General features: G+C 33.3%; 2 protein-coding genes and 1 pseudogene across 2 annotated transcripts; all 3 read left to right on the top strand.

The window, feature by feature from the left end:
* On the top strand, window positions 3,811-11,290 carry LOC18588962 (pleiotropic drug resistance protein 1). Its single transcript, XM_007013729.2, has 24 exons — window positions 3,811-4,196; window positions 4,308-4,428; window positions 4,541-4,629; window positions 4,725-4,809; window positions 4,899-5,058; window positions 5,152-5,228; window positions 5,339-5,392; window positions 5,472-5,562; window positions 5,681-5,982; window positions 6,096-6,377; window positions 6,479-6,795; window positions 6,876-7,036; window positions 7,150-7,253; window positions 7,376-7,532; window positions 7,606-7,713; window positions 7,810-7,973; window positions 8,262-8,594; window positions 8,824-9,114; window positions 9,203-9,286; window positions 9,367-9,500; window positions 9,775-10,002; window positions 10,095-10,266; window positions 10,387-10,641; window positions 10,731-11,290. Exons 1-24 carry the CDS (start codon window positions 3,871-3,873, stop codon window positions 10,986-10,988), a joined length of 4,353 nt encoding a protein of 1,450 aa, XP_007013791.2. The 5' UTR covers window positions 3,811-3,870; the 3' UTR covers window positions 10,989-11,290.
* Window positions 17,774-18,175, top strand: LOC108663221. The gene has a single exon (XM_018126800.1). It carries the CDS (start codon window positions 17,774-17,776, stop codon window positions 18,173-18,175), a length of 402 nt encoding a protein of 133 aa, XP_017982289.1.
* LOC108663220 lies at window positions 19,884-24,349 on the top strand (annotated as a pseudogene).

The raw sequence follows: 26,704 nt of genomic DNA, 5'->3' as shown, positions 1-26,704 counted from the left end.
AAAATCAAAACAATTAACCCACAAATCATCCATAAACAGTCAGCATTACATACGTGAAGGGCATAAACAAAAAATAAACGTTTTTAGTTAATTCTGTCTAAAGAAATTAAACCATACACATTAAATAATAAACCACAGTATCATCTACTAGATAATCCTGCGTACTACTAAGAAACGTTAATGATGGATATGCAAACCCTTAGATATGTTTACATTATAAAAATGATGGAGATTCGAGAGAAGGCCATTTTTTAAAATTAAAAGTTATTTCGATGTTAGGATTTGGGTGGCACATATAGGAAGACAGGTTTCCCAAGCAAAGAAAATATTTCTTTAAGATTAAATGAGTGGAATCACATAATGCAAGACTTGTTTTTTCGATTTTGGCCAGCCTCATGCAACCCCACTTGGATGCATGTACCGCAGACACAATATAATATAATAGTAGCAAATAATTTAAATAGGAGAAATGTACGCAAATATGCAGATTTAAAAAACAATTTGGTGTTGGACCAAACAGATTTTCTCCGTAGCTGTGGGGATTTTCTGCACATGGGACGTATGATTATGCGTATATCATTGATTTTTTTGGGTTCTTGGCTTGCAAGAATAATATGGGACATTTGGCTGCATATATATATATATATGCACGGCTCTGAGGCATTCTAATATTCATTTTTTTGTTGACTTTGCTTTATTATTTTCTACATTAATTTGGAATCTGTTGCATGCTTCTTAGTATTAATTTGAATTGAAAATTTCTAATATTGTGTATCAATTAGGGCTGACTTTGAAGCTAATTAAGCATTTTTCTATTTCTTGAGTTAATTTTCTCTATTTGTATATTTAAATTGTGATTTTGTATAATTTCAAGAGTACATACACCTAGTTTCCCTAAAGTTTAACCTGGATATATATATATACTGTTGTTCTCATATAGTTTGACAAGTCGTATTTTTGTTTTCATACTACATAGCAAATTTGATAAAAGAAAAGCCTTTCTTTGATTTAATTAATACAATTAATTCAATACCTCTAAAAAAAATGGTTAACTTACCCATTGACATAATATATTATCGTTGAAATTTTAAAACATCACAAATCAAGTTAGAGAATGTATGTAATATTTTATTATTATAATAATTTATGAATTTTTTAAATATTTGCTAATGAAAATATATGTGACAATCCTCTAATCTTGTTGGTGATATTTAAAAGCGTCAACTTGCGGTGCTTGTGTATAACGGACACAAACTTATAAAAATTTGAACATAAAAATATGTAATTTGAATTTGTAAAAACGAAAATTTAAATCAAATTTAAGGAATGATGGATGCAATTTATTCTAAGTTTAAAGTTAAGAGAAAATAGTGCAGCATAATTCTTCTCCACGCTTCATTTTATTTTTGAGTTTGCTCCAAGTAAAATGGAAATTTTAAAAGTTACATCACTTTCACCTAACGCTTATTGTTTGAAGGCATTTAGTTAAGATTGTGACTTGTTGTGAGAGATTCAAAGAATATAGAGAAGATTAAGTGAATTCAAAGGAATATTGCTTGAGAGAGATAGTAAAACCATTAAGACAAAGATGGAAAGGTAAATTTCCAAGAATTTATGTCTCCAATATCTTAATGCTCACCAATATTCGAATTTGAATAATCAATTATCTAAGACTAACCTGAGAAAATGTATGCCAAGTCAATGGATTTTTTTTTTATCAGTTATTATCTTACACATTATCGATGACTAGCGAAACTATATTTACATTACGTCATTAATCAGTCACGGGATACAATAATATTAAAATTAATTAAAAAAAAACAGAAGGAAATGAAGGGGGTCAGTATATTAAAATGAGGCTGAGATAAGCACAGACGTCTACTACAATTCTTTTTTTTTTTGGTAAAATTTACTCCATTGGGTTTTGTTTATTATTGATCTAAAAATATTATTAAGGGAACAAACAACACGCCACCTAACACCATTCTTCCATAAGCTTAACATACCTAGCTGTAACTTGGCAAACAATTTACTTTCTTTGACGTCCCTCCATTTTGGATTTGATATCATGCATTAATATTCAAGAATTAGTAAGCTCTTATAATTAGTACGTAGGCTCTGGAACAAACCAAGGTCTATCTTGGCGAAGGAACTGGAAGATCTTTAAAGATTGATTCTGATATTTTTTATAACGATTCTTGACCTACTGCTTGATACACAAATATAATCCAAGTCAATTTATTATACCAGGTATTTGATTTTCACAGCAGCCTCAGTACCTAATCTTAGATCCTCATCATCACTTTCAATAGTAAATTAATTATCATAATTTGCAACATTGAGTTTTGGGTCAAGATGCATGGAGATCCCTAATTATATATATATATATCCTAATGTTTACTGACTGAGATGTTTGATGCGTTTGTGATTTGTATTCTTTCATGATATACTGGCAAATTTTCTGGATTAATTAGGTAAGTTATTATTTGGTCCAAGGTGCACGTGCCCTCGTGGTGAAACTTGATCTGGATGACAATTAATCAATCTGGAGATTCAATTAAAAAACTGATCTCAGAAACAGCTAGCTATCAATGGGAAAATCATTTGAGATATCTGCATTAACTGGGACTAACAACATCTGGGAGAAGTACCCATTTCCAGGAAATCTCAGTGACGGTATTAGGTGGGATGGGCAGACATCAAATATATACATGATTGAATCCTTATAATTTATTAGTTTATTTTGTTTAGGTTGGCAGCAAAACTTACACATCATTTATTCTCGGATTTTGGAAATGAGATAAAATATTATAATATTAAGGCAAGTAGCTGCTGGTTTCCTGGACAGTTCAAGAGCAGTTGCATGTTGTCTTAAAGGCATGGTGTATAGGACACTTCATGGAGGTTTTGGCATGTCTAAGAAATGGAGAGTTATTTTTAGTTGAATAAGCTTAGCTCAGACGATGGATTTGGGAATCAACACATGGTAAAAGTGTAGTAATTAATTAATTTTTCAAGTTGTAACACCTGCTATTAACGCCGACAAAGCAAATCAATACTAATTAAACATGAGTAAAAATGATTTATTTATTGTAGATGTGGTTGGGTTAGGCATATGTTTGAAAGTTATAAACTCAGTTGTTTCTTAGCATTAAACTAGATAGGCAACCAGTCAACAGAAAGGTCAACCTCTAGTTACTACATCAGCTAGAAAGCTCAACCAATTAAAATGGCTCGCGTACCACATGATACTCAAGTTTACCATGAGTGTTGATAATCTCACGAAGTTCTTATTATTAAACTGTAGTCCAATGTTGTATGCTGATTTATGATTACATGGAAACTCATATAACAATTTACATCTTTATTGAGTAGTAAATTGAATACTGAATTATAGTATAGTTAATTTTAAATCTCTTACGCTTCATATGATATATGCCATTACATCATCCTATAAGTCAGTATAAAGAAAATGACCAAATTAAATGGTTGAAGAATGTATATATGAGCTTCTTAAGTTATACTTTATGTATATATATGTATATGTACCCTTCTCTTATATGAAAACCTTCAAGAAAGAATCAGCATATTGTTGATGCTCCTCAAAAAGAACAGAGAAAGACACAAAGACAATTTTTTAGTTTCTTTTGCATTTTGTTTTGTTTTTTCTCTGTCCATTGACTCCAATATTAACAAACACTCAAATCGAGAAAGTTACACGCATATCTTATAGCTGAGCTGCTAGCCAGCTCTAAAATTCATGAATTGGAGTTTCTTCGTATGAAAGCAAACCAAAGAAACTTTCTTTTTGGGCCTCTCTTTTGGTTTATATTGAACTAATCTCTTTGCATTGGGTGGCGTTGGCAAAAAATGGAGAGCGGTACTGATGCATTTAGAGTCAGCAGTGCACGTATCGGAAGCTCTAGCATTTGGAGGACCAACACCATGGAAGCTTTCTCCAAGTCTTCTCGTGAAGAAGATGATGAAGAAGCCTTGAAATGGGCCGCTATTGAGAAACTGCCAACGTATTTGCGTGTAAGGAGAGGAATACTCACTGAAGAAGAAGGCCAATCGAGGGAGGTTGATATAAAGGATCTTGGGTTCGTAGAGAGAAGGAATCTGCTGGAAAGGCTAGTGAAAATTGCAGAAGAAGACAATGAGAAGTTCTTGTTGAAGCTTAAGGAACGCATTGAGCGGTAAGTTCCATTACTTTTTTTTTTTCATCTCTTTTTCTCTTGTAAATTGTTTAATGCATTCAGTTAATTCAAATTGTTGTTTTTCTCTGGATTTCACAACTCAAACCTCAGAGTTGGACTTGATATGCCAACAATTGAAGTCCGGTTTGAGCATTTAAATGTTGAAGCAGAAGCTTATGTGGGAAGTAGAGCATTACCTACCATGTTCAACTTCTCCGCAAATATACTAGAGGTACTCCTCCTTGTTGAATCAGAAACAAGCTTTATTATGTATTAGCTACCACCTTTGCACCTTCTAATTGAACAGACCTTACCAACTTTTCTATATCCCTGTTTCTTTGAAGGGATTGTTGAGTTACCTGCGTATTCTTCCTAGTAGAAAGAAACCATTACCAATCCTCAATGATGTCAGTGGAATTATTAAACCTCGAAGGTAAGAAGAGTACTATCTGTACACCAGATTTCAGAAATTCATCGTAATCTCTCGATAAGTTGGTACCACTCATTTCTTTCATCAAACTTCTTCAGAATGGCATTGCTTTTAGGGCCCCCAAGCTCAGGCAAGACCACATTACTATTGGCTTTGGCTGGAAAGCTCGGAAAAGATTTGAAAGTAAGAAACTAAATTTCATTGTACTTCCAAATTTTTCTGGACAGCTGATTGGCATCATGATCTGATATTGGCACCTATGAAAATCTCAGTTTTCAGGCAGAGTAACTTACAATGGACATGGGATGGAAGAATTCGTGCCACAGAGAACATCAGCTTATATAAGCCAATATGACCTTCACATAGGAGAAATGACAGTTAGAGAAACATTGGCCTTTTCAGCAAGATGTCAAGGGGTTGGGCCTCGTTATGGTATAATGAAATACCCTGAACTATGACATGCAATAGGTCGGTAGAGTTTGGTGTTCTTTAGTTAAATGTTTTTCTCCCTTTTGGACTTGGCAGAGATGTTGGCAGAATTGTCTCGTAGAGAGAAGGAAGCAAATATCAAGCCTGATCCTGATATTGATATCTATATGAAGGTGAGACAACGGAGAAGGGGAACAAAGAATATTCAGTTTACTTTTGCAGTAGTACATTTCAAAGTGTTTTTTTTTTTTGGTCAAATGACATGGTAATGTTAAACTTGCAGGCCGCAGCACTAGAGGGACAAGAGGCCAGTGTAGTTACAGATTATATTCTCAAGGTACAAATTTCAGATCCAAGCTAAGGAGACAGAAAAGAATCTTTGCATTTTCTGTTACTCTAATATTGGAACTTTGCAGATATTGGGACTTGAAGTTTGTGCAGATACCATGGTGGGAAATGAAATGATACGAGGTATCTCTGGTGGACAAAAAAAGCGAGTCACTACAGGTAAATCTTGTTCAATGATTTTCAGACAAGTATTGGACAAAATTGTTCTACCAATACCAAAATTTTGGACTGATTATCATGTGTTTTTTTATTGCGTTTTCCCTCTAAAATGATCCAGGGGAGATGCTGGTTGGACCATCAAGGGCACTCTTCATGGATGAGATATCTACTGGTTTGGACAGTTCAACAACATATCAAATAGTGAATTCATTGAGACAGTCCATCCATATCCTCAATGGAACAGCTCTTATCTCTCTCCTCCAGCCAGCCCCGGAGACATATGACCTATTTGATGATATAATTCTTCTTTCTGATGGCCAGATTGTGTATCAAGGTCCTCGGGAGAATGTGCTTGAGTTCTTCGAATGCATGGGTTTCAAGTGTCCAGAAAGAAAAGGAGTTGCCGACTTTTTACAAGAAGTAATTCTACTCTTATCCAGAATTTCTGTTTATTATTACTATTAAACATCCAGTAACTATTGGAATATATCTGTAACTGTTTTGGTCCTTTTTTTATCCATGGGGTACAACAGGTGACATCAAGGAAAGATCAGGAGCAGTATTGGGCTCGTAAAGATGAGCCTTACAGTTTTGTCTCTGTCAAGGAATTCGCTGAAGCATTTCAGTCTTTCCATATTGGTCAAAAGCTAGGGGATGATCTTGCTATTCCGTTTGACAAGTCCAAAAGCCACCCGGCTGCTCTAACAAAAGAGAAGTATGGTGTTTCCAAGAAAGAACTGATAAAAGCTTGTGTATCCAGGGAATATCTTCTAATGAAGAGGAACTTATTCGTCTACGTTTTCAAAATGATTCAAGTGCGTAAACAAAAATTTGTAAAGAGACTAAACTGTTTTAAGAGTATACCTGGAACACTTTAAGTCCAAACTGATTGTTTTCTTCTTGCTGAAATTTTCAGCTCATTATCATGGGGTTCATAACAATGACATTATTTCTAAGGACAGAGATGCACCGAGACACGATGACAGATGGTGTTGTTTTCATGGGAGCTCTATTCTTCATTCTCATCATGATAATGTTCAATGGATTCGCGGAGCTTGCGATGACCATCATGAAGCTTCCTATCTTCTACAAGCAAAGGGACCTTCTCTTCTATCCTTCATGGGCATATTCTCTACCCGCATGGATTCTTAAGATCCCAATCAGCGTCTTAGAAGTTACCATCTGGGTTTTCATGACTTATTATGTCATTGGCTTTGACCCAGATGCTGGGAGGTGAGAAACATTGTACACCATATCTGTTAAGTTGTACATTTTGTGTGTGATCACAATCTAAGTAACGCGCTCATTGGCAGGTTTTTCAAGCATTACTTAATACTCCTATGTCTCAGCCAGATGGCATCAGGACTATTCCGATTAATGGGAGGATTAGGACGAAATATAATTGTTGCAAATACATGTGGTTCATTTGCTTTACTTGCAGTTCTTGTTATGGGAGGATTCATCTTAACCCGAGGTGAATTAAATATAAAGTTGAATAGATTTAAGTAAAATACTATTTACTACCATTGTTTATCTCAATCATGTATATTGAGTTTTAATGGCGACTGCTACGTTCCGCTGCATCAGATGATGTCAAGAAATGGTGGATATGGGGTTACTGGATCTCACCATTGATGTATGGACAGAATGCCATTGCTGTGAACGAATTTCTAGGGAAGAGTTGGAGACAGGTAAGCAACACTGCCTTGAATGCTGACAAAAGTTTTCAAATTTGAAATTGAAGCATAAGATATGAGAAGAATTGTTTTGATCAGCAGCAATTACTGAATACCTGAAAATGTCTGAACTGTAGATTCCTCCAAACTCTAAGGAGCCATTAGGAGTCTCGATCTTAAAGTCTCGTGGAATTTTCCCTGAAGCACATTGGTACTGGATTGGAGTGGGCGCTTTGATTGGATACTGTTTCCTGTTCAATTTCCTTTTCACATTGACTCTAAAGTATCTTGACCGTAAGTTTCTCTCATCTGATTTCTGAGTTTTCAAATGTGAAGCTCTTTTTTCTGATACATTAATTTGATTCAGCATTTGGGAAGCCTCAAGCAATAATATCTAAAGAAACCCTAGCTGAGAAAATTGCTAGCAAGACTGGAGAAAATGCTGAGCTATCATTAAGAGGAAAAGGTTCTTCTGGTGGGTCATTAATCTAATTTAATACAGATGATTATATTCCCAGATGCTACATTGTATTATTCATGCTGTAACATGATCAATGCAAAAATAATGCAGAGAGAGGGATCGAAAGCCGAAGAAGTGCATCATCGAGGTCGCTGTCTGCAAAAGTTGGGAGCATCAATGAAGCTACTCAGAACAGGAAGAGGGGCATGGTTCTTCCTTTTGAACCCCTGTCTATGAGCTTTGATGAAATCAAATATGCTGTAGATATGCCACAGGTATCTTATCTTTTATCAAGAGGCAACCATATGTTCAAAACTAGGAACTAGGTAACATAGGCAAATGAATTACTAAACTTTTAGGCATTTTGTGTAGATATTGGTCATATTTTTACTGAATACAATGATTTTGCTCCATACATGGAAAAATATAATATTCCTGTGAAACAATTTCTTTGGATTTTTTCATAATCACCAGGTTTCTTGACTAGCATAAAAACGTTAAAAAAATAACAATAAAAATGTGCTTGTCGAACTTTACATCCTGAACTTTTACCATGCTTGCAGGAAATGAAAGCTCAAGGTGTTTCTGAGGATCGATTGGAACTTTTGAAGGGAGTGAGTGGTGCTTTCAGGCCTGGAGTCCTGACAGCTCTGATGGGGATAAGTGGTGCTGGCAAGACCACTCTGATGGATGTGTTGGCTGGAAGGAAAACTGGTGGTTATGTTGAGGGAACAATCAAAATTTCAGGGTATCCAAAGAAGCAGGAAACATTTGCTCGCATATCTGGGTACTGTGAGCAAACGGACATCCATTCCCCCCATGTTACAGTCTATGAGTCCTTGCTTTTCTCTGCATGGCTTAGACTACCCCCAGAGGTTGATTCTGAGACCAGGATGGTAAGTTCTGACTTCCGCTATCATATATTTTCTAGGTGACAAAGAAGTAATGTAGAAGCATTCAAAAGCATTACTGGTGTTCTGAAAAAAAAAAAAAAAGCATTACCGGTGTTGGAATTACTACAAACTAGAAAAGGTAAATGGTTGTAGTGACAAAAGCATTATATATTACTATGTTTTGCTTAGGCATGTTGTTGTGTTTGTTTTAAATCAAACTGATGTGATACAGATGTTCATTGAGGAAGTCATGGAGCTTGTGGAGCTAACCTCACTAAGGGAAGCACTTGTAGGATTGCCTGGGGTGAATGGTCTTTCAACTGAGCAACGCAAGAGGCTAACAATTGCAGTTGAACTTGTTGCCAACCCATCCATAATATTCATGGATGAGCCTACCTCTGGGCTTGATGCCAGGGCTGCAGCTATAGTAATGAGAACAGTGAGGAACACTGTGGATACAGGACGAACTGTGGTGTGTACCATCCACCAACCAAGCATTGATATATTTGATGCTTTTGATGAGGTGAGAATCATTTCCAAGTTTTGGCACCCATTTATATCTTTTGGCTTCTTGAAACTAACACAAGCACATAATCAATGGTAAAATACAGCTACTTTTGTTGAAAAGAGGAGGTGAAGAAATATATGTGGGGCCATTGGGCCGCCATTCTTGCCATCTGATAAAGTATTTTGAGGTTAGTTTCATGAATACCTGATATTACAGGAACTATCTTACATCTCTTGCTAAATTGCTGAGAGATTTTGCTTGTTGAAGGAAATAACTGGAATCCCAAGGATAAAGGATGGCTACAATCCAGCAACTTGGATGTTGGAGGTTACTTCAGCAGCACAAGAAGAAACCCTTGGTGTCAACTTGACCAACATATACAAAAACTCGGAACTATACAGGTAGGATCACCTGACAGACACAGGAAGGGAAATACATAGCTCCAAGAATTCATGGTTCAAATTTAGGTTCACATTAAGTCAAAGCGGTTATTATCAACTCACCCCTACAAGTGGTTGATGTTTTTGAGTTTCATATTGGAGAACTCCTAACTGATTTTGAATGCAAACTTCATATATACTACTACATAAATATCCAATTCCTTGAAAGCTTGTTAAAGTTTAATGCATAATTTTTTTTTATACAATTACTGACGCTGTAAAAATAATGTTGCAGGAGAAACAAGGCGTTGGTCAAGGAACTTAGCAGTCCTGCTCCTGGTTCCAAGGATTTGTACTTCCTGACTAGATATTCACAATCTTTGATCACTCAATGTATGGCTTGCCTATGGAAGCAGTACTGGTCATACTGGCGAAACCCACCATACACAGCAGTGAGATTTTTATTCACTACTGTTATTGCTCTATTGTTTGGGACGATATTCTGGGATCTAGGTTCCAAAAGGTATATAAATATTTAATGCTAATAGTGCAGTGGAGAGAAAAGTGTTATTGTTTTCTGATTTCTGAATCAATCAAAATGCTTGGGAATTGCAGAACAAGGCAACAGGATGTTCTCAATGCAATGGGTTCTATGTATGCTGCTGTTCTCTTTATAGGATTTCAAAATTCAGCATCAGTTCAACCAGTTGTGGCAGTTGAAAGAACAGTCTTTTATCGAGAAAGAGCAGCTGGGATGTATTCGGCGCTACCATATGCATTCGGACAGGTAATATTGCCTTTCGTTTTAGAGATTCAGCAAATTAGACTTTCTACGGGGAACTTAAGTTTTGCTAGTAATAAGTCTAGGCATTGGAAACAGGCCGATGCTTACCAATTTGTATCGCAGGTTGTGGTTGAGCTACCATACGTTCTGGTTCAAACTGTCATATATGGAGTTATAGTGTATGCCATGATTGGATTCGATTGGACAGCTGCCAAGTTCTTTTGGTATCTCTTCTTCATGTATTTCACCTTCCTATACTTCACCTTCTACGGGATGATGACCGTGGCTGTTACTCCAAACCACAATATTGCTGCCATAGTTTCATCTGCCTTCTTGGCACTATGGAATCTTTTCTCAGGATTCGTCATTCCCCGAACGGTAAGCTTTAGTAACGTACCCTTTGCATACTTTCTTAATACACAGGATGAGACCATATTCTAGTGAACTGAAATGTGTTCCAATGACAGAGGATTCCTGTGTGGTGGAGATGGTACTACTGGGTTTGCCCCATTTCTTGGACATTGTATGGACTAATTGGTTCACAATATGGAGACATAAAGGATAGATTTGACTCTGGTGAAACAGTTGAACATTTTGTTAGAAACTATTTCGGTTTCAGAGATGAATTTGTGGGAGTGGTTGCAGTCGTCACAGTTGGAATATGCGTGCTCTTCGGATTCATCTTTGCATTCTCAATCAAGGCATTTAACTTCCAGAAGAGATGAAAAGTGCCATTAACATTGCTGCCAAGCTATTTGCTGAAATGCAAATTCCAATAAGTTTTGCTCATACAAGACACGAAATAATTATATCCACGACAGACTTCTAACAAGAGAAGGAAGATAAATATTATCAATAAGGAGTTTTCTCAACTTTGCTTAGGGTATTGTACAGTTTTTCTAGCTCCTTCATGTTTTTGTTTTGGATAATTAGTCAATCTTCCATTAAAGTACCATATAGATTCCTATATTTTTGTGTAAAGTTTGACAGTAAAAGAAATGGTATAATACATATAATTTACTAGCAACATATGTCCTCAAAGCAAAGCTTGTCATTGGTGACACTAAATACTATTACGTCTGTTGTCCTAAATTCCTAATATTGGTTCTATCATTTCACATTTTTTAACCTGACATTTAATATTACTCTTTATTTCGAAAATTAAGAATTTAATTGCCTTGCTTGAGAAAGCCAAGCACCCTGGCTAAGTAGAAATCAACCAGGGCCTCCGTCCATGGTCAAACCGCTCAAAATATTCGCTAAAGAAAAAAAAAAACAGCCACGTAAGGTACACAAAAACAGCCACATCATGACACAATAAGTTAGTCGAAAAAAAAAACCCTAAACAGACAAAACCTTATCTCTGTTTCTAGCTCTTACATGATTATTAGCTTGCTTACAGACAATCATCCCTGCAACAAAAGCGAGACACATTTAGTTCAAACAAGACTCACCAAGACAGCAGGAAATTAAATCTCAAAATGATCGGGACAATCAGCATCTCCAAACACAGACCTTCTCGTCAAAGGCAAACCCAACCCATTCTGTATTAGATAGATTGATAATATTGATATTTGGACTCTTAGATTAAAATATTAATAAATAAATAATTTTATTATTTTAATTTTCAAATTAAAATAATAAAATAATACTTACGAAAAGTGCTTATTGATGAAAAATGTAAGTGGAAGTTATAAAACGTTACCTTATTAAATATAACTTTCAAAAAATTAAATTAGGAAAGGAAATAGCTATTTGAAGAGTTATATTAATAGACGTATATGTTGACTTATTATATAAATAACGAATGCCAATTTTACTATTCATGTCTTCAAAGTAATCTTCTTCTTCTTAATAATTTCTATTTTAAGGTATTTCTTTAAATCGTTTTTGCAATTGTTTCGTGATAGAGACTAGACTGGACTCAAGCGTGAAGGTTCACTTCCAAAATCAAGAAGTGATCAAACTCAACAGATTTGATGGAACAAATTTCACTAGATGGAAGGACAAGATGGTATTCCTATTAAGCACATTGAAGATTTATTTTGTTCTTGAGATGGATCAACCATTAATTGTAGTAGAGATCACATAAGCAGAAACAACACAAATAAAACTTTCTGGAAACATTGCTACAATAACAATTGTTGTCACAACCACTGCTAATGTTAACATGGAGAAACAAAAATATGACGAGTTTATATGTCGTGGATACATCCTCAATTCTCTCACTGGTTAATTGTATGATCTCTTCAGACATAAGACTTCAGTAAAGGAAATTTGGATTGTATTTGAGGAAACGTACAAAAAAGAGAAAATGTTCGGATAGATTTCTTGCATTGAGATGCTTCGAGTTTACCATGATGGATACCAAACCAATTATGGATCAAATATATGAGTTACGAATTCTGACCTTTAAATTAAGTAAATTGGAAATCAAACATTCCTGACTCATTACGAGTAGAAGCAATTTTGTCCAAACTTCTACCTTCTTAGAATGGAAATAGGAATAAAATTTTACATTCTCTAGAAAGTTTTACTATTGAAGAGTTTCGAACTCATTTGCATATTAAGGTAGAAAATCGTGTTAAAAATGCACTTATTCTTGGATCAAATGTAAACCTCGTCAGTGAAAAAGAAAAGGATTCTAGAAAATTGAAAAGAAACAGAGTCTAGAAAATTGACTTCAAGAAATTTAAGAGAGATAAAATGTGTTATCATTGTGAAAAGAAATGGCATTTTATCAAGGAGTGCAAGTTCAAAAATTCTAGAAATCTTGAAAACAAGATTACCGTTTTTGGTTTTAAGAACAGGGTAAACCTTGTTGAACATGAAGTCATAGAACTTGTTGCGATGGTGCTTCAAATGTATATTGGAATGGTTACCGAAGTACGCATGTCTACTACAACAAAATAATCAAAATGATAACTACATTTTGATGTTACTATTCATGTTTGTAATTAGGGATGGCAATGGGTACACTATTACAGGATACCCGCGGATACCCGATTCGGTTATATAAGGTTAACATACCCTATAATCAGGTTTGGAACGAATTCGGGTAGTGAAATCACTACCTGAATTGGGTTCCGGTACCACCCCTTGGGTACCTGTTGCCCAAACTCGATTATCATTTATAAATATATTATTATTATTTTAATAATTAAATTAAAAATATACAATTTTTATCAACTTTACAAGCAATCCTTTTTGTCAAAAACTAACAAATATATGAAAAGTATAGTTACTCTAATTATAAATATGGTGACATTAATATATTTAAATTAAAAAATTATTATATTGTCAATCATGTTTAAATAATATGAATATCATATCATATTATAAAGGAATATAATAACTATTACATATATACTTTTAACATAAATATATTTACTTTCTATTTTGTGTTTTAGCATTACAAAAATTATGACTTGTAAAATTATTAATTATAATATATATACTATTATTTATATAAACTTATAACATATATACTTAAAGAGAACTTTTGATATTAGAATAGTTTTGGAACCTAACTATTTTCTTATTTTCATGAAATTAAAGACAAATCCATATAGTTAATTAAATTAATTCATGAAACAATTATTATTAATTCACTTGTAATGTCTTTCAATATATACAGTTTATATATTGTATTAATTTATAAGAAATATAATTACTATTATATATATATACTAAAATATTTTTAGTATATATATACTTTAAATATAAACATATTTACTTTTTATTTTGTGTTAACATTACAAAACTATAACTTATAAAATTATCAATTATAATATATATATAACTTTGTTTATATAAACTTATAATAGATAAACCTAAAGAGAAGTTGTGAGATTAGAATAGTTTTGAAATGTAGTTATTTTTTTTAATTTAATGTAATTAAGAACAAACTCTTATAGTTAATTAAATTAATTCATGAAACTATAATTATTAATTAACTTGTAATGTCTTTTAATATGTAGACTTTATATATATTAAGTTCATTTAAAAGGAATATAATTGTTATATATATATATATATGGGTGGGTGTGTATGTGTGTGTGTGTGTATGTGCTTTAAATATAAACATATATTTACTTTCCATTTTGTGTTAACATTACAAAAATTATAACTAATAAATTTATTAATTATCTTTGAGATATTTATTTTTGATTATTTAAATTTAAATTTTATTATTTGTGTGTTTTAATTAATTTAATTATTAATAAATTATATGGAATATATAAGAGAAATATCATTATATATGAATACGGATTCAGATTCGGGTAATTAGGTACCCATGAATAGTATTTTAATAATTTTTTTTACATAATCAAGTTTTTAAATGGGTTAGGGTAATTATAAGGTTGTCGGGATGTATTAGTGTTAGGATTAGGGTAGTAATTTAAAAAAATATTATGGTAGTTAATAAGTTTTAGGTAGTTTATTTTTTATAGGGTTCAAGTTCGTGTATTTCAAAATTAGTGGGTACCCTACACGTTAACATCGCTATTTGCAATGACGAAAGGCAGTTCAAGAGTTATGAAGAACTCAAAAAACTAGAAGAAATTCTAACAAGGAACCATAACCCTGCTAAAGTGCTTGGCAAAGGAATGGTTGAGTTAAAATTTACCTCATAGTAGAAATTAATTTTACCTAATGTATTCCATGTTCTTGAAATTAGAAAAAATCTTATATTTGCACATCTATTATGTAAAAATGATTTTAAGATTGTACTAGAATATGGCAAGGTTGTAATATCAAAAAATGTTGTATTTGTTGGAAAAGGATATTCCCATGACGGAATGTTCAAACTCAATATCAATGAAATGAATAATTCTTTTGCTTATACTGTTGAGCATTCTTTTGATTTATTGCATGCTAGACTAGATTATTTAAATTTTCAATATTTAAATTTTATGTAAAAATAATAATAACAAAATAAAAATTTATGAAAAGCTTTGGAGATGCACATTAACGGATAGTTGCTATCTTGCACCGTATTGAGGAAATCTTGCACATCGTGCCTTATGGAGGTGGATCCAATTAGAGATCCATCATCGCTAATTGGGATGGATAAAGTTCTGAATGAAGTAAAACTAGGATTGAAAAGAGGAAGGTTTCGTTTCGATTCTAATGCAAACTCAAATCAGCCAAATGTTCCCTATGGTTTTGAATAGGTTCTAGTTGAAAGAGATATTGTTAAATCGTCTTGTTGTAATATTTTTATGTATGGAGACCAAGAAACCCTACAGCTTGATGAGGAGTTCAAAGAGGACGGCGAAATACTTGATGACTCAAATTTGGATGAAGAAACTAATGAAGCAATGATAGAATGGCTTTATATAAGGCTGAATAGAAAGAAGAAATAGAGAATCTAAAAACCATGGAAGAATAATCTCATTGTCAAGCTACTTGGGAGAGATATTAGCTATACCTATCTTTGTAATAGCGTTAAACAGTTATGGTCTTTGATTGGTGATTTTCAAACAGTAGACCTTGATAATGGGTACTATTGTTTTCGATTCAACAACAAGTCTGACTATAATTATGTTCTCTCTGAAGGTTTGTGGATTTTTGCGGATCATTATTTGACTATTAAAAAATGGTCTCTAGGCTTTCATTTAGAGGAAGCATCCGTTGATTCAGTTGCTACTTGGATTAGACTGCCAAGCGTGCTAATTGACTACTATGATAGAAACATTTTATCGAGAATTGGAAATAAGCTGAAACAAACTCTAAGGATAGACAAGACTACTTCCTATTCCACTAAAGGCAAATTTGCCAATATGTGTGTGCAATTAAACCTTATTAAACCATTAACGTCGAAGGTCTTTATTAGTGGGCAATGGCAGAGAATTGAGTATGAAGAACTCAAAATGCTTTATTTTCATTGTGGCAAATTTGGTCATATTATAGAGGTTTGTTTTGTGAAACAAAGAGTGAATAAAGGATTGTCTGAGGAGGAAGCACTGAAGGTGGATGATTTAAATAAGAATCATGTAAAGGATTTTGATACCTATAGATTTGGTCCATGAATGGTAGCCAAAAAGAACTATAAGAAGAATGATGTTAATCGAATGAAGGGAGGAGCAAAGACTAGAGGGAAGCAAACTAGCCATAAAGAGATTATTAAAAGCAACCCAAAATCAAGCTTGAGATTCCACTTGTTAGAAAAAGTCGAGGAAGGTCGTGATGAAGAAAAGGTGATCCCTAAATCTTTAGAGCAAGCATTGTTTTGTGCCGTTAGTAGCTAAATAACAGAGAATTGTAACCAGCTTGAAAGATAAGGAGATATTGAAGCAATTTTTGCAACACTCTGCCAACGTTGCAAATAGAGAGTAGTCTTCAACTAAAGCAAAGGGTAAAAACGTTTGCTCTAGTGCCATTAAAATAGCCTCTTCAAAGAAGATTTCGGTGCCTAATAGTGCAGCCAAGACATAGGACAATAATAGAGCTCTTGATGCCATTGAAATGTCTCATGAATTAATGAATAGAGATGCAGGAACAGTAAAATTGCCAAATGGAAGCCTTCAAATGCCCAACCAAAGTATTGAAATTCCTAATACTTTAGCCCGTGAAGGTATTACCAATAACTTAAGGGTGGGAATGAATGGTACTACACGTGAATAAGGGACTGTCCATAAAAAAAAAGGATCTTATGAAAATTGAAAAAAGGGAACATGATATCATGTAGAATTAATTCTTGTTGATGGATTGTTATGATTATTACCAGTTGTTCTTGTTTATTTTATTATTTTATGACTAATATTTTGAGTTAGAATGTAAAAGGAGCAACCTCTTGTAGAATTGTTAGGAATGTAAAGGATATGATCATAATCCATAAGTTACAATTAGTAATCATCTTGAAGCCAAGAATTTCAGATGATAGAGCAACTTAGATATGTCGTAGAATTGGATTTTCTAATTTTTTTTAGAGTAGAGGCAGGTGGTTTTTCAAGGGGTATATGGTTGTTGTTGGATGAAACTTTACTACAAATTGAAATATTGGCATACTCATCACAACTAATCCATGCTATGGTTACTTCATCATAAGGTAAATGGCTTTTGACAATGGTTTATGGAAGTCCCATGGCAAGAGAGAGGAAAAGGCTTTGGTAGTTTCTATGCTTAGCTAGTGAGCTACATTCTTTGCCTTTGTGAGTGATGGGAGATTTCAACCAAGTTATTTCAGCTGATGAAAAGAAAGGAAGGCGTAGCTTGAACTTCTCTCAATCCAATCAGATGATTGACTGCTTAAATTATTGTAGCCTTTTTTATTTAGGTACATTCGAACCAGAATACATATGGAGTAAGAAAGGAGATGGCTTGGTGTACATTAGCAAAAGATTGGATAAAGCAATGGTTAATGAGGCTTGGTGTGATCTCTTCCCATATGCTTAGGTATTAAATCTTCCTCAAACTCACTCTCATCATCATCCTATTTTGGTGAAGTGCCAAAGTATTTTGCCATACAAGTAGATAAAAGAAATTCATATTTAAAGAGACTTGGATGTCTCGTCCAAGCTTTGATGAATTTGTGAGAGAAAATTGGAATTTTGAAGATGGCAATCTTACTTTGACATTAAAGAAATTAGCGGATGCTTTAGAAATATGGAAATATAAGTTCTTTGGTGATTTAGTGAAAAAGAAGCGAAGATTACTGGCAAGACTTCAAAGAGTCCAACGGTACCTTGATAAAGGACCGAATGGCTATCTTCAAAATCTGGAGGTTGCTTTAGTTGAAGAGTACAATTTAGTTCTTTCTCAAAAGGAGGTTATGTCGCAGCAAAGGGCTAAGATTGACTTGTTGAAGTATAGTGATACTAATTCTAAATTCTATCATGCGATAATTAAAGGGAAATCATCTAGGACATCATTTGCAAGAGTGGGCAACATTAGTGATGCAGGTTAGCATAGGATACGGAGGATGGTTATCCCCTTTGAACCACTTTCCATCATTTTCAATGAAATCAGATATGTTGTAGATATGCCTCAAGTATCTGTCAACTTTAACCTCCAAGGCTTCTATTCAGGTTTTTGTTATATTTTGACTTAATAAATTGATTTTGCACAACATATGAATAAATATTTGCAAGAAACAAAGATCATTGGTTATGGCTTTTAGCATTTTAGGCTATTTTTGGAATGGCACAGTGGATGTGTAACCATTCTATATAATTCTTTTTCTTCATAGAGTACAAAGTTTTAATTGAATCCAACAAGTTGATATTTTACATTGCTTGCAAGAAATGAAAGCTTAAGGTGTTCTAGAGGATAGGTTGGAACTTTTGAAAGGGGTGAGTGGTGCTTTCAAGCTTGGAGTCCTATCAGCTCTAATAAGGGTTAGTGGTGTTAGCAAGACAACCCTAATGGATGTGTTGGTTGGAAGAAAGACAGGTGGTTAAATTGATAGAAGAATTACAATTTTTGGGTACCCAAAGAAACAAGAAACGTTTGCTCGTGTATCAGGGTATTGTGAGCAAACATATATACATTCATCCTATGTTACTGTTTATAAGTCCTTGCTTTTTTCTGCATGACGAAGACTACCCCTAGAGATTGATTCTGAGACCAAGACAATAATGTTATCACTTCCTCCATTTCCTTTCTTCTTTTGATGGATAAATAGGCAAAATAGTAGCATTAAAAAGAAATACTCAATGCCTATGATTAATGGGACCTATAATGTTCTAGAGGTCTGAAATGGACATTAACACAAAATTTTTTTGTTTAAGCATTTTAGCTTATTTGTTACTCAAATTAATGGGCTATAGATGTTCATTGAGAAAGTTATGGAGCTTGTGGAATTGAACTCATTAATATAGGGGTGGACTTAAAAATTTTTCTAAGTGGTGTCATAACTAAAATAATAATAATAATTTTAAAAATATAAATATGTTAAAATCCATAAACTAGAAGTTTTAGAATTAAATTAAAATAATGTAAATTTAGTATATTCATTTAATACAAGTAAAAATATTTAAAATAACTATAATTGTCCACGATAATTTTTCATATTTTAAAAACAGTGTATGATAACATTAATAGAAATATTATCAAATACATCTTTTTCAATATATATCACCAAGCAATCATTCATCCACTCATCACTCATTTGATATAAGACTTGAATTTTTGGATAGGAAAATTGAAAAACACAACCAAAGACTAAGAAAAGGAAGCGTCACTACAAATCTAGAGAGTTTGATGGGAAGGGAGAGTGGTTTAAGTTTTGACTTTTTTAGTAAAATCTTAAATTATAGAAGAAATTTTTTTTATTTTTCCATGTAATATTTAAATATTAATCTATAAATTACTTTTTAATAAATTTACTTTGCTTGGAATCTTTGACCCCATTCCTTACAAAATTGTTAAAAACTTAATGGGTTCATTAGTATTATTAACTATTAAAACTTAATAAAACTCTATAAAGTTGTATAAGAAGTAAAAATTTTTGCTAAATGAGTGGTGTCATGTGACACCACTCTTCTCAAGGTGGGTCCGCTCATGCATTAAGAGAAACACTAGTAAGATTATCAGGGGTGAATAGTCTTTTAATTAAGTAGCACAAGAGGCTGACAATTGCAGTTGAGCTAGTTGCCAACCCATCCATAATGTTCATGGATGAGCCAACTTCTGGTCTTGATGCCAGGGTAGCAGGAATTGTCATGATAACAGTTAGGAACATAGTTGACACAAGACGAACTGTTGAGTGCACTTTTTTTTTTTTTTGAAAAGTAAAGAATTTCATTAATAGAGGTAACAAAGTTACCCTCCAAAGCTGTACATTTAACCAAGCAAATTGTCTCCTGATTATACAAAAAACCCAATTAAGGAGTCAATCATGGGAATCCAAGGACAACATCCCTTTAATACAGAGAATCTACAAAATTGAGGCACTCCAACTCATTTACACACTAACCAACCTCCATAAAAAACCAAGAAAGACCAGAAACAAACCCCCCCCCCCCCAACTTGAGAACCATGCCCACAAGATAGGCATACCAACACAATTCACACAAAAAAAGAATGTCATTATGACATGAACTCCCCTAACACATCCATCAAGGGAAAGTCCAACTAGCTTGCAAACAAAATATTGACAAAACCAAACGACCAGCAAGAAGCAAGAATCATCCTCAATGAATAGCCATACACAGCAACAAAGAGCATGAGCACAACAAAAAATAAGGCAAAGGCTTCCATCTCACCGTTTATCTAGTATATAACAACCAGCAATAGCCAAACCCAAGAATCAAACTAGCAATAGCCCAAAAACCCTGTTTAAGGTAAAACAAGGGATAACATCACCTGAGCTCTACGTAACGCAAGAATAGACCAAAACCATCAAGGACAACCTTCAAAAAGTGTCATTGCCTTGCCCTCCTTGCTCGAAAACCCTTAAGATGTCAGCTTGATGGAGTACCTCATCCTTAGAAAGGTTATCTGCCAAATGGTTAATCTCCATAAAGATGTTGACCTCCCATCTCTTAACTTCTTTTTTCAACCTCTCAATATGAAGAATCCACTTCCTCATTCTCCAAGGTGAGCTGCTTGGATTGTTAGCCCATTTGATAGCATTTTTTGAATCACTCTCAATGATCAGAGTGTGAGTTTGGGCTCATCTAGAAGCTGAAAAAACAATGAAAGCTTCCCTAATTGCCCTGATTTCAACAAGGTAAGAATCTCCCATTTCGATTGCTTTTGAAAAAAGGATCTTAATTTCTCATGTATCATCCCTGAGAACTCCTTGAATCCCAACTTCTTTTAGGCACCCTTGGGTAGCCCCATCCACATTGAGCTTCATCCAACCATAAGCAAGTTTGCTCCAGCGTTCAACTTGTCTTACGATCTTGACTTTAACCGCCTCTATTCTGACATTTGGGCATTTGTAAGTATTAAGCACAACTCTGTAATCGTAAGGCCATTTAGCTTTAGCCCAAGTTGCCACCCTTAATTTACTCATCTCATAGACTTGATTACTATCCCACTGTGTCCCCTAAAAACCATATCATTCCATTGTAAACAGATAGATCAAGATAAAGTATAGAAAGCCATTTTCCACAAACGAACATCTACTTGTCTACTTAGGCTATTAGGGATAGCCTCTACTAGTCCCCATTTACAATACCATTTCATCCATACACTCCATGTTATAGGACAATGAATGAAAAGATGCCTTACTGTCTCTCACTCTTTTTGACACAAGACACATATGGTAGCATCTTCAATTATCAATCCTCTTCTAAATAGTTCATACTTGACCGCCACCCTCTCATGCATGAGTTGCCAACAAAACATTTCGATTCTTAGAGGAGCCAAATTAAACCAAATCTTTCCCCATGCCATCTCTTCCCTGCTATCGTTTTTCATCACTTCTTTACAGAACGATTTGACTGAATATTGCCCTAAAGTTGAACCCTTCCACACAAAATTGTCCTTTAAATGCTTGCACAATTGATATTCCTCCACTGTATCCTTGAACTGTTGCCATTGAGCTTCCTCTCAACCGAACGGTTGCCTCCTTAGTTCAAAAAGCCACTCCCATTTGTCCTCGGTCTAGCAATCGAACTCATCAATGTTTCCACTGTTGTTTTGAGCCAAAGCGTAGATACTAAGGTAGCTTTCCTTAAGAGTCCCCTATTCGGTCCACTGATCCATCCAAAATTTGATGTCTCTGCCATTCCTAACCACCATCTGTAAATTAGAAGTCCCTTGCGAGAAAAAATCATTAGCAGCATATAGTGGTTTCAAAATATTTTTCCAAGTGTTGGAAAACTCCCTATTTGTGTTTGTGTTGGACAAGAGACCAATGGGATTCGCTCCTATTTTTTTCACAACTATCTCTCCCCACAAATTATTTTTTTCCTTCTCGTACCTCTATATCCACTTGTTAAATAATGCCCAGTTGTGTGCACAATTCACCAGCCAAGTATCGATATATTTGTTTCTTTTGATGAGGTGAGAGTCCTCTTTTACACTTTTAGATATTAATTATATTTTTGGTTTTTAGGAAACTAATACAAGCACATAAATGGCAAAATACAACTGCTTTTGTTGAAAAGAGGAGGTGAAGAAATATATGTGGGTCCATTAGGCCGCCATTCCTGTGTCACTTGATCAAGTATTTTGAGATTAGTCTAAAGGGTGCATTTTGTCATCTAAGTCACAGCACATCTTGAACTAAATTGTTGATATAAGTTTCTCTTTTGCAAGGGAATGAATGGAATCCCAAGGATAAAAGATGGTTACAATCCTGCAACTTGGATGTTGGAGATTACTACAGCTGCACAAGAAGATGCCCTTGGTATAAACTTCACTGACATATATAGGAACTGGGAACCATACAAGTAGGATCACCTGAGAGTCTCAAGGAGTGAAAAGGAAAAACATAACTGAGGGAACTAAATGTTTTAATTCTAAAATTAGAATGAAGCAAAAGCGGTTATAATTAGGTCCTTGAAAATTTTATAACATTAAGAAATTGATGTTTCAACTGACATGACTTTCAAAGGAAATAATTAGGTCCTTGAAAATTTGTTCTGTTTAGATGCACATAGTATTATGGGTACTATTAAACTTATAAAATGTAAGTGCAGGAGAAATAAAGCATTAGTGAAGGACCTTAGCACTACTGCTCCAGGTTCCAAAGATTTGTACTTCCCGACTAGATACTCTCAGCCTTTCCTTTCCCAGTGTATGTCATGCCTATGGAAGCAACACTGGTCTTATTGGAGAAATCCACCATACACTGCAGTGAGATTGATATTCACAACTTTTATTGCTCTACTATTTGGGACAATATTCTGGGATCTAGGATCAAAAAGGTGTACAATTCTATAAGGCACATTATGCAGTTATAACTAGATGATTTCTGCTATTTCAATCAGTAATGCAATTGAAATTTTGGAAATTGCAGAACAAGGCAACAGGATATTTTAAATGCAATGGGTTCTATGCATGCTTCAGTAATGTTCTTAGGATTTCAAAACACTGCGTCAGTACGGCCAGTTGCTGCTGTTGAAAGAACAGTCTTTTACAGAGAAAGAGCAACCGGAATGTACTCAGCTTTGCCATATGCCTTTGGACAGGTACCCTAATTACGTGGAGTTTTTTGAATCACAGCTAACTAATTAAGTCATCTATATAAATGGTAATTATGACAATGTAATTTGTTTAGGTGTCAGGAAAGAGTACCGAAGTTGGATATTTGAACTTTCATACCCTAATTACGTGGAGTTTTTTGAATCACAGCTAACTAATTAAGTCATCTATATAAATGGTAATTATGACAATGTAATTTGTTTAGGTGTCAGGAAAGAGTACCGAAGTTGGATATTTGAACTTTCAGGAGTTGTGAGGAACTTGTGAATAAAATATTCAAGTTAATCCAACCAGAAATGATAAAAATAGTCTTCTTTAAGAGGAAAATCAGCAGTTTTCGTGCCTGACGAAGCCTGTTTATTTTGCAGGTTGTGATTGAGCTACATTCATGTCTTGATTCAGAGAATTATATATGGTGTCATGGTATATTCCATGATGGGATTTGAATGGACAGCTAGCAAGTTCTTCTGGTATCTCTTCTTCATGTACTTCACGTTCTTGTACTTCTCCTTCTATGGAATGATGACCGTGGCTGTGACTCCCAACCACAACATTGCTGGCATAGTTTCGTCTTTCTTCTACGGGATATGGAACCTTTTCTCAGGATTCCTTATTCTCCGAACGGTAAGCTCCAGGCAGTCACAACCTTATGCGTATTTGTTGATAACACAGTATGAGACTGTAGAGCATAGGCTAATGAAGTGAAATTGTACTCTAACGACAGAGGATTCCAATCTGGTGGAGATGGTACTACTGGTTTTGCCCCTTTGCTTGGACCTTGTACGGATTGATTGCATCACAATTTGGGGACGTTAAGGATAAATTTGAGCCCGGTGAAACAGTGGAACAGTTTTTAAGAAGCTATTTCGATTTTAGAGATGACTTTGTGGGAGTGGTGGCAATCATAATTGTTGGAATCTGTATCCTCTTCGCATTCATTTACGCCTACTCAATTAAGACATTTAATTTCCAACAGAGATGAGAATAGGGCGTACAGAAAGCAATTTATTGTACCTATAAGTTGTGCAACACAGGATACATCTCCTTTCGGAGAAAAATGTAATGAGTGCAAGAGTTTTTGTCAAAGTTGCTGGGTATTTGCTCTACTTCATGTTCTTCTTCTACGTGTCGATTACTTGACATCCCAAGAATAAATTCATAATTATTTGAGTTCGTTTAACCTTTTGATTCTTTTGTGTGTGAGAAGTTTACTTACATTCATTTGCTCCAACAACCTTGTAATCCCCCCGTAAGAATCTAAATCTGACTTAAATTGACTAATCTAATAGCAATACATGGGTACACTTTCTCCTAGAATTAAAGATCGAAACCATTTTTCATTTATTGAGTTAAAAACTGGATTTTCAATTTTCTTTCTAGTGATAATAGTTGATCAACCTACTTTTTAATGCAACAAATACTTGTGCTAACAACATGAGCGTTATATCCGAACATTTGACTCTTTGATTGATGTATGATCTATTTATTTAAAAAATTGTGACTTAAATAATAAAAAAGCTATTATACTATAGCCTTTAAATTTTGATTAGTGCCCAAATCAACTCTTAGGTAACATTTTGGTGCCTTACAATATAATGTGATTGCAAGTAATATGATTATAAGTAATGTGATTATAAATAATATGATTATAAGAAGATAATATTATAGTGTTTATTATAAGTAAAATAATAATTAAAATATAAAGAAATAATATTACAGTGTTTAATTTATAAATATTTTGTTAGAAATATAATATCAATTTTTAAAATTATTCTTATTTATCAAAATATAAGTTTAATATGCTTCTATGTTTTTTTTATTGTAAATTTTTATATGATATCATCCTGTTAATAAATCTAGTCATTCATCCTCTTTAATGTATTTTTTGAGGCACTCTAATATGTTGATTACATATATACTCTTTAATTCATAATTTGAAATTAAATTTATATGAAGCAAGATCAAATTAATCTCATATATTTATTTTCATTTCTTATTATAGTAGAACTTTTGTGTATATTTTGTAAGTATGCTTTTAATAAAATTCTTATTATTTCAATTTTGTCACTATATTTTGATTTTAAGTGATTTATNTGTATATTTTGTAAGTATGCTTTTAATAAAATTCTTATTATTTCAATTTTGTCACTATATTTTGATTTTAAGTGATTTATATATAAATTAAATAAAAATATTATTTTTAATAAAATAATAAATTTAATAATATCACATCCAATATTAAAATATTTTATTTTAAGTAATTTAGATATAATTAATTAGAAAATAATATTCCTTTTTAATAAAAATAATAAATTTAATAATATAAAATAAAATATTAAACTACTATGATTTTAAGTGATTTGGATATTATTTAATTAAAATAGAATATTCCTTTTTAATAAAATAATAGATTTAATAATATAATAAATATTAAAATATTTTGATTTTAAGTGATGTACACCAATATTCCGTCCAATGTAACCATTTAAATTATATTGCAGCATTTGGTATGAAAAAAAAAATCCAATTTTAGTTACATTGCAATCACTTTACAATTAATAAAAATAATGTGATTGCAATGAAAAACTAATACAATCTCATATTGCAACTTACTCTATAAAGTTAGAAAACTTGATTTGACATTTTTATCCTCCTTCAATTTAAAAAAATGACCGAATTCTTTTTTTCATTTTTTCCTTTTTGGTTCTTTTCTCTTTTCTCTTCTTCCTCTTACTGTCACAATTTACACCAACTTGTAAGATATTGTTCATTTTGTATAATTAAAAATTTTATTACATTTTTATTATATAATTAAAAATATGACGATATTCATGCAAGTATATTAAACTTGCATTTTTATACGTAAAGGTAATTTTGAAAATTAACATCATATTCCTAATAAACTGCTTATAAACCAAATATTGTAATGTTATCCTCCCAATATTTTAATCTACACTTTCCTCATATATCAAACCCTAAAATGTTTTTTTTCTAATAATTACATTGCTTACAATCACATTCTTTACAATTACACTCATGCAAAAACCACTCTTTCTTTCTCTCTCCTTATTTTTTAGATTTTTTTTATTTTTAAGAAATCAAAAAATATTTTAGAAAAAAGAATTAGTTTTATTAGACCAAAGTATCTTGTTGAAGGAACAAAGGTAATAATGGTAAATCAAAAATTTTTTTTTTTTACTTTGCCTAGCAGGTGGTAAAGTAAGATTATATTGGTTTTTAGATGTAATGTGATTATCTCGTTGAAGGAACAAAGGTAACAATGATAAATCAAAATTTTTTTTCGTTGCCTAGTAAGTGGTAAAGTAAGATTATATTG

This window comes from Theobroma cacao, chromosome 9 (assembly GCF_000208745.1).
Source record: "Theobroma cacao cultivar B97-61/B2 chromosome 9, Criollo_cocoa_genome_V2, whole genome shotgun sequence".
NCBI lineage: Eukaryota > Viridiplantae > Streptophyta > Magnoliopsida > Malvales > Malvaceae > Theobroma > Theobroma cacao.
This window is presented reverse-complemented; position numbering and strand designations above follow the sequence as displayed.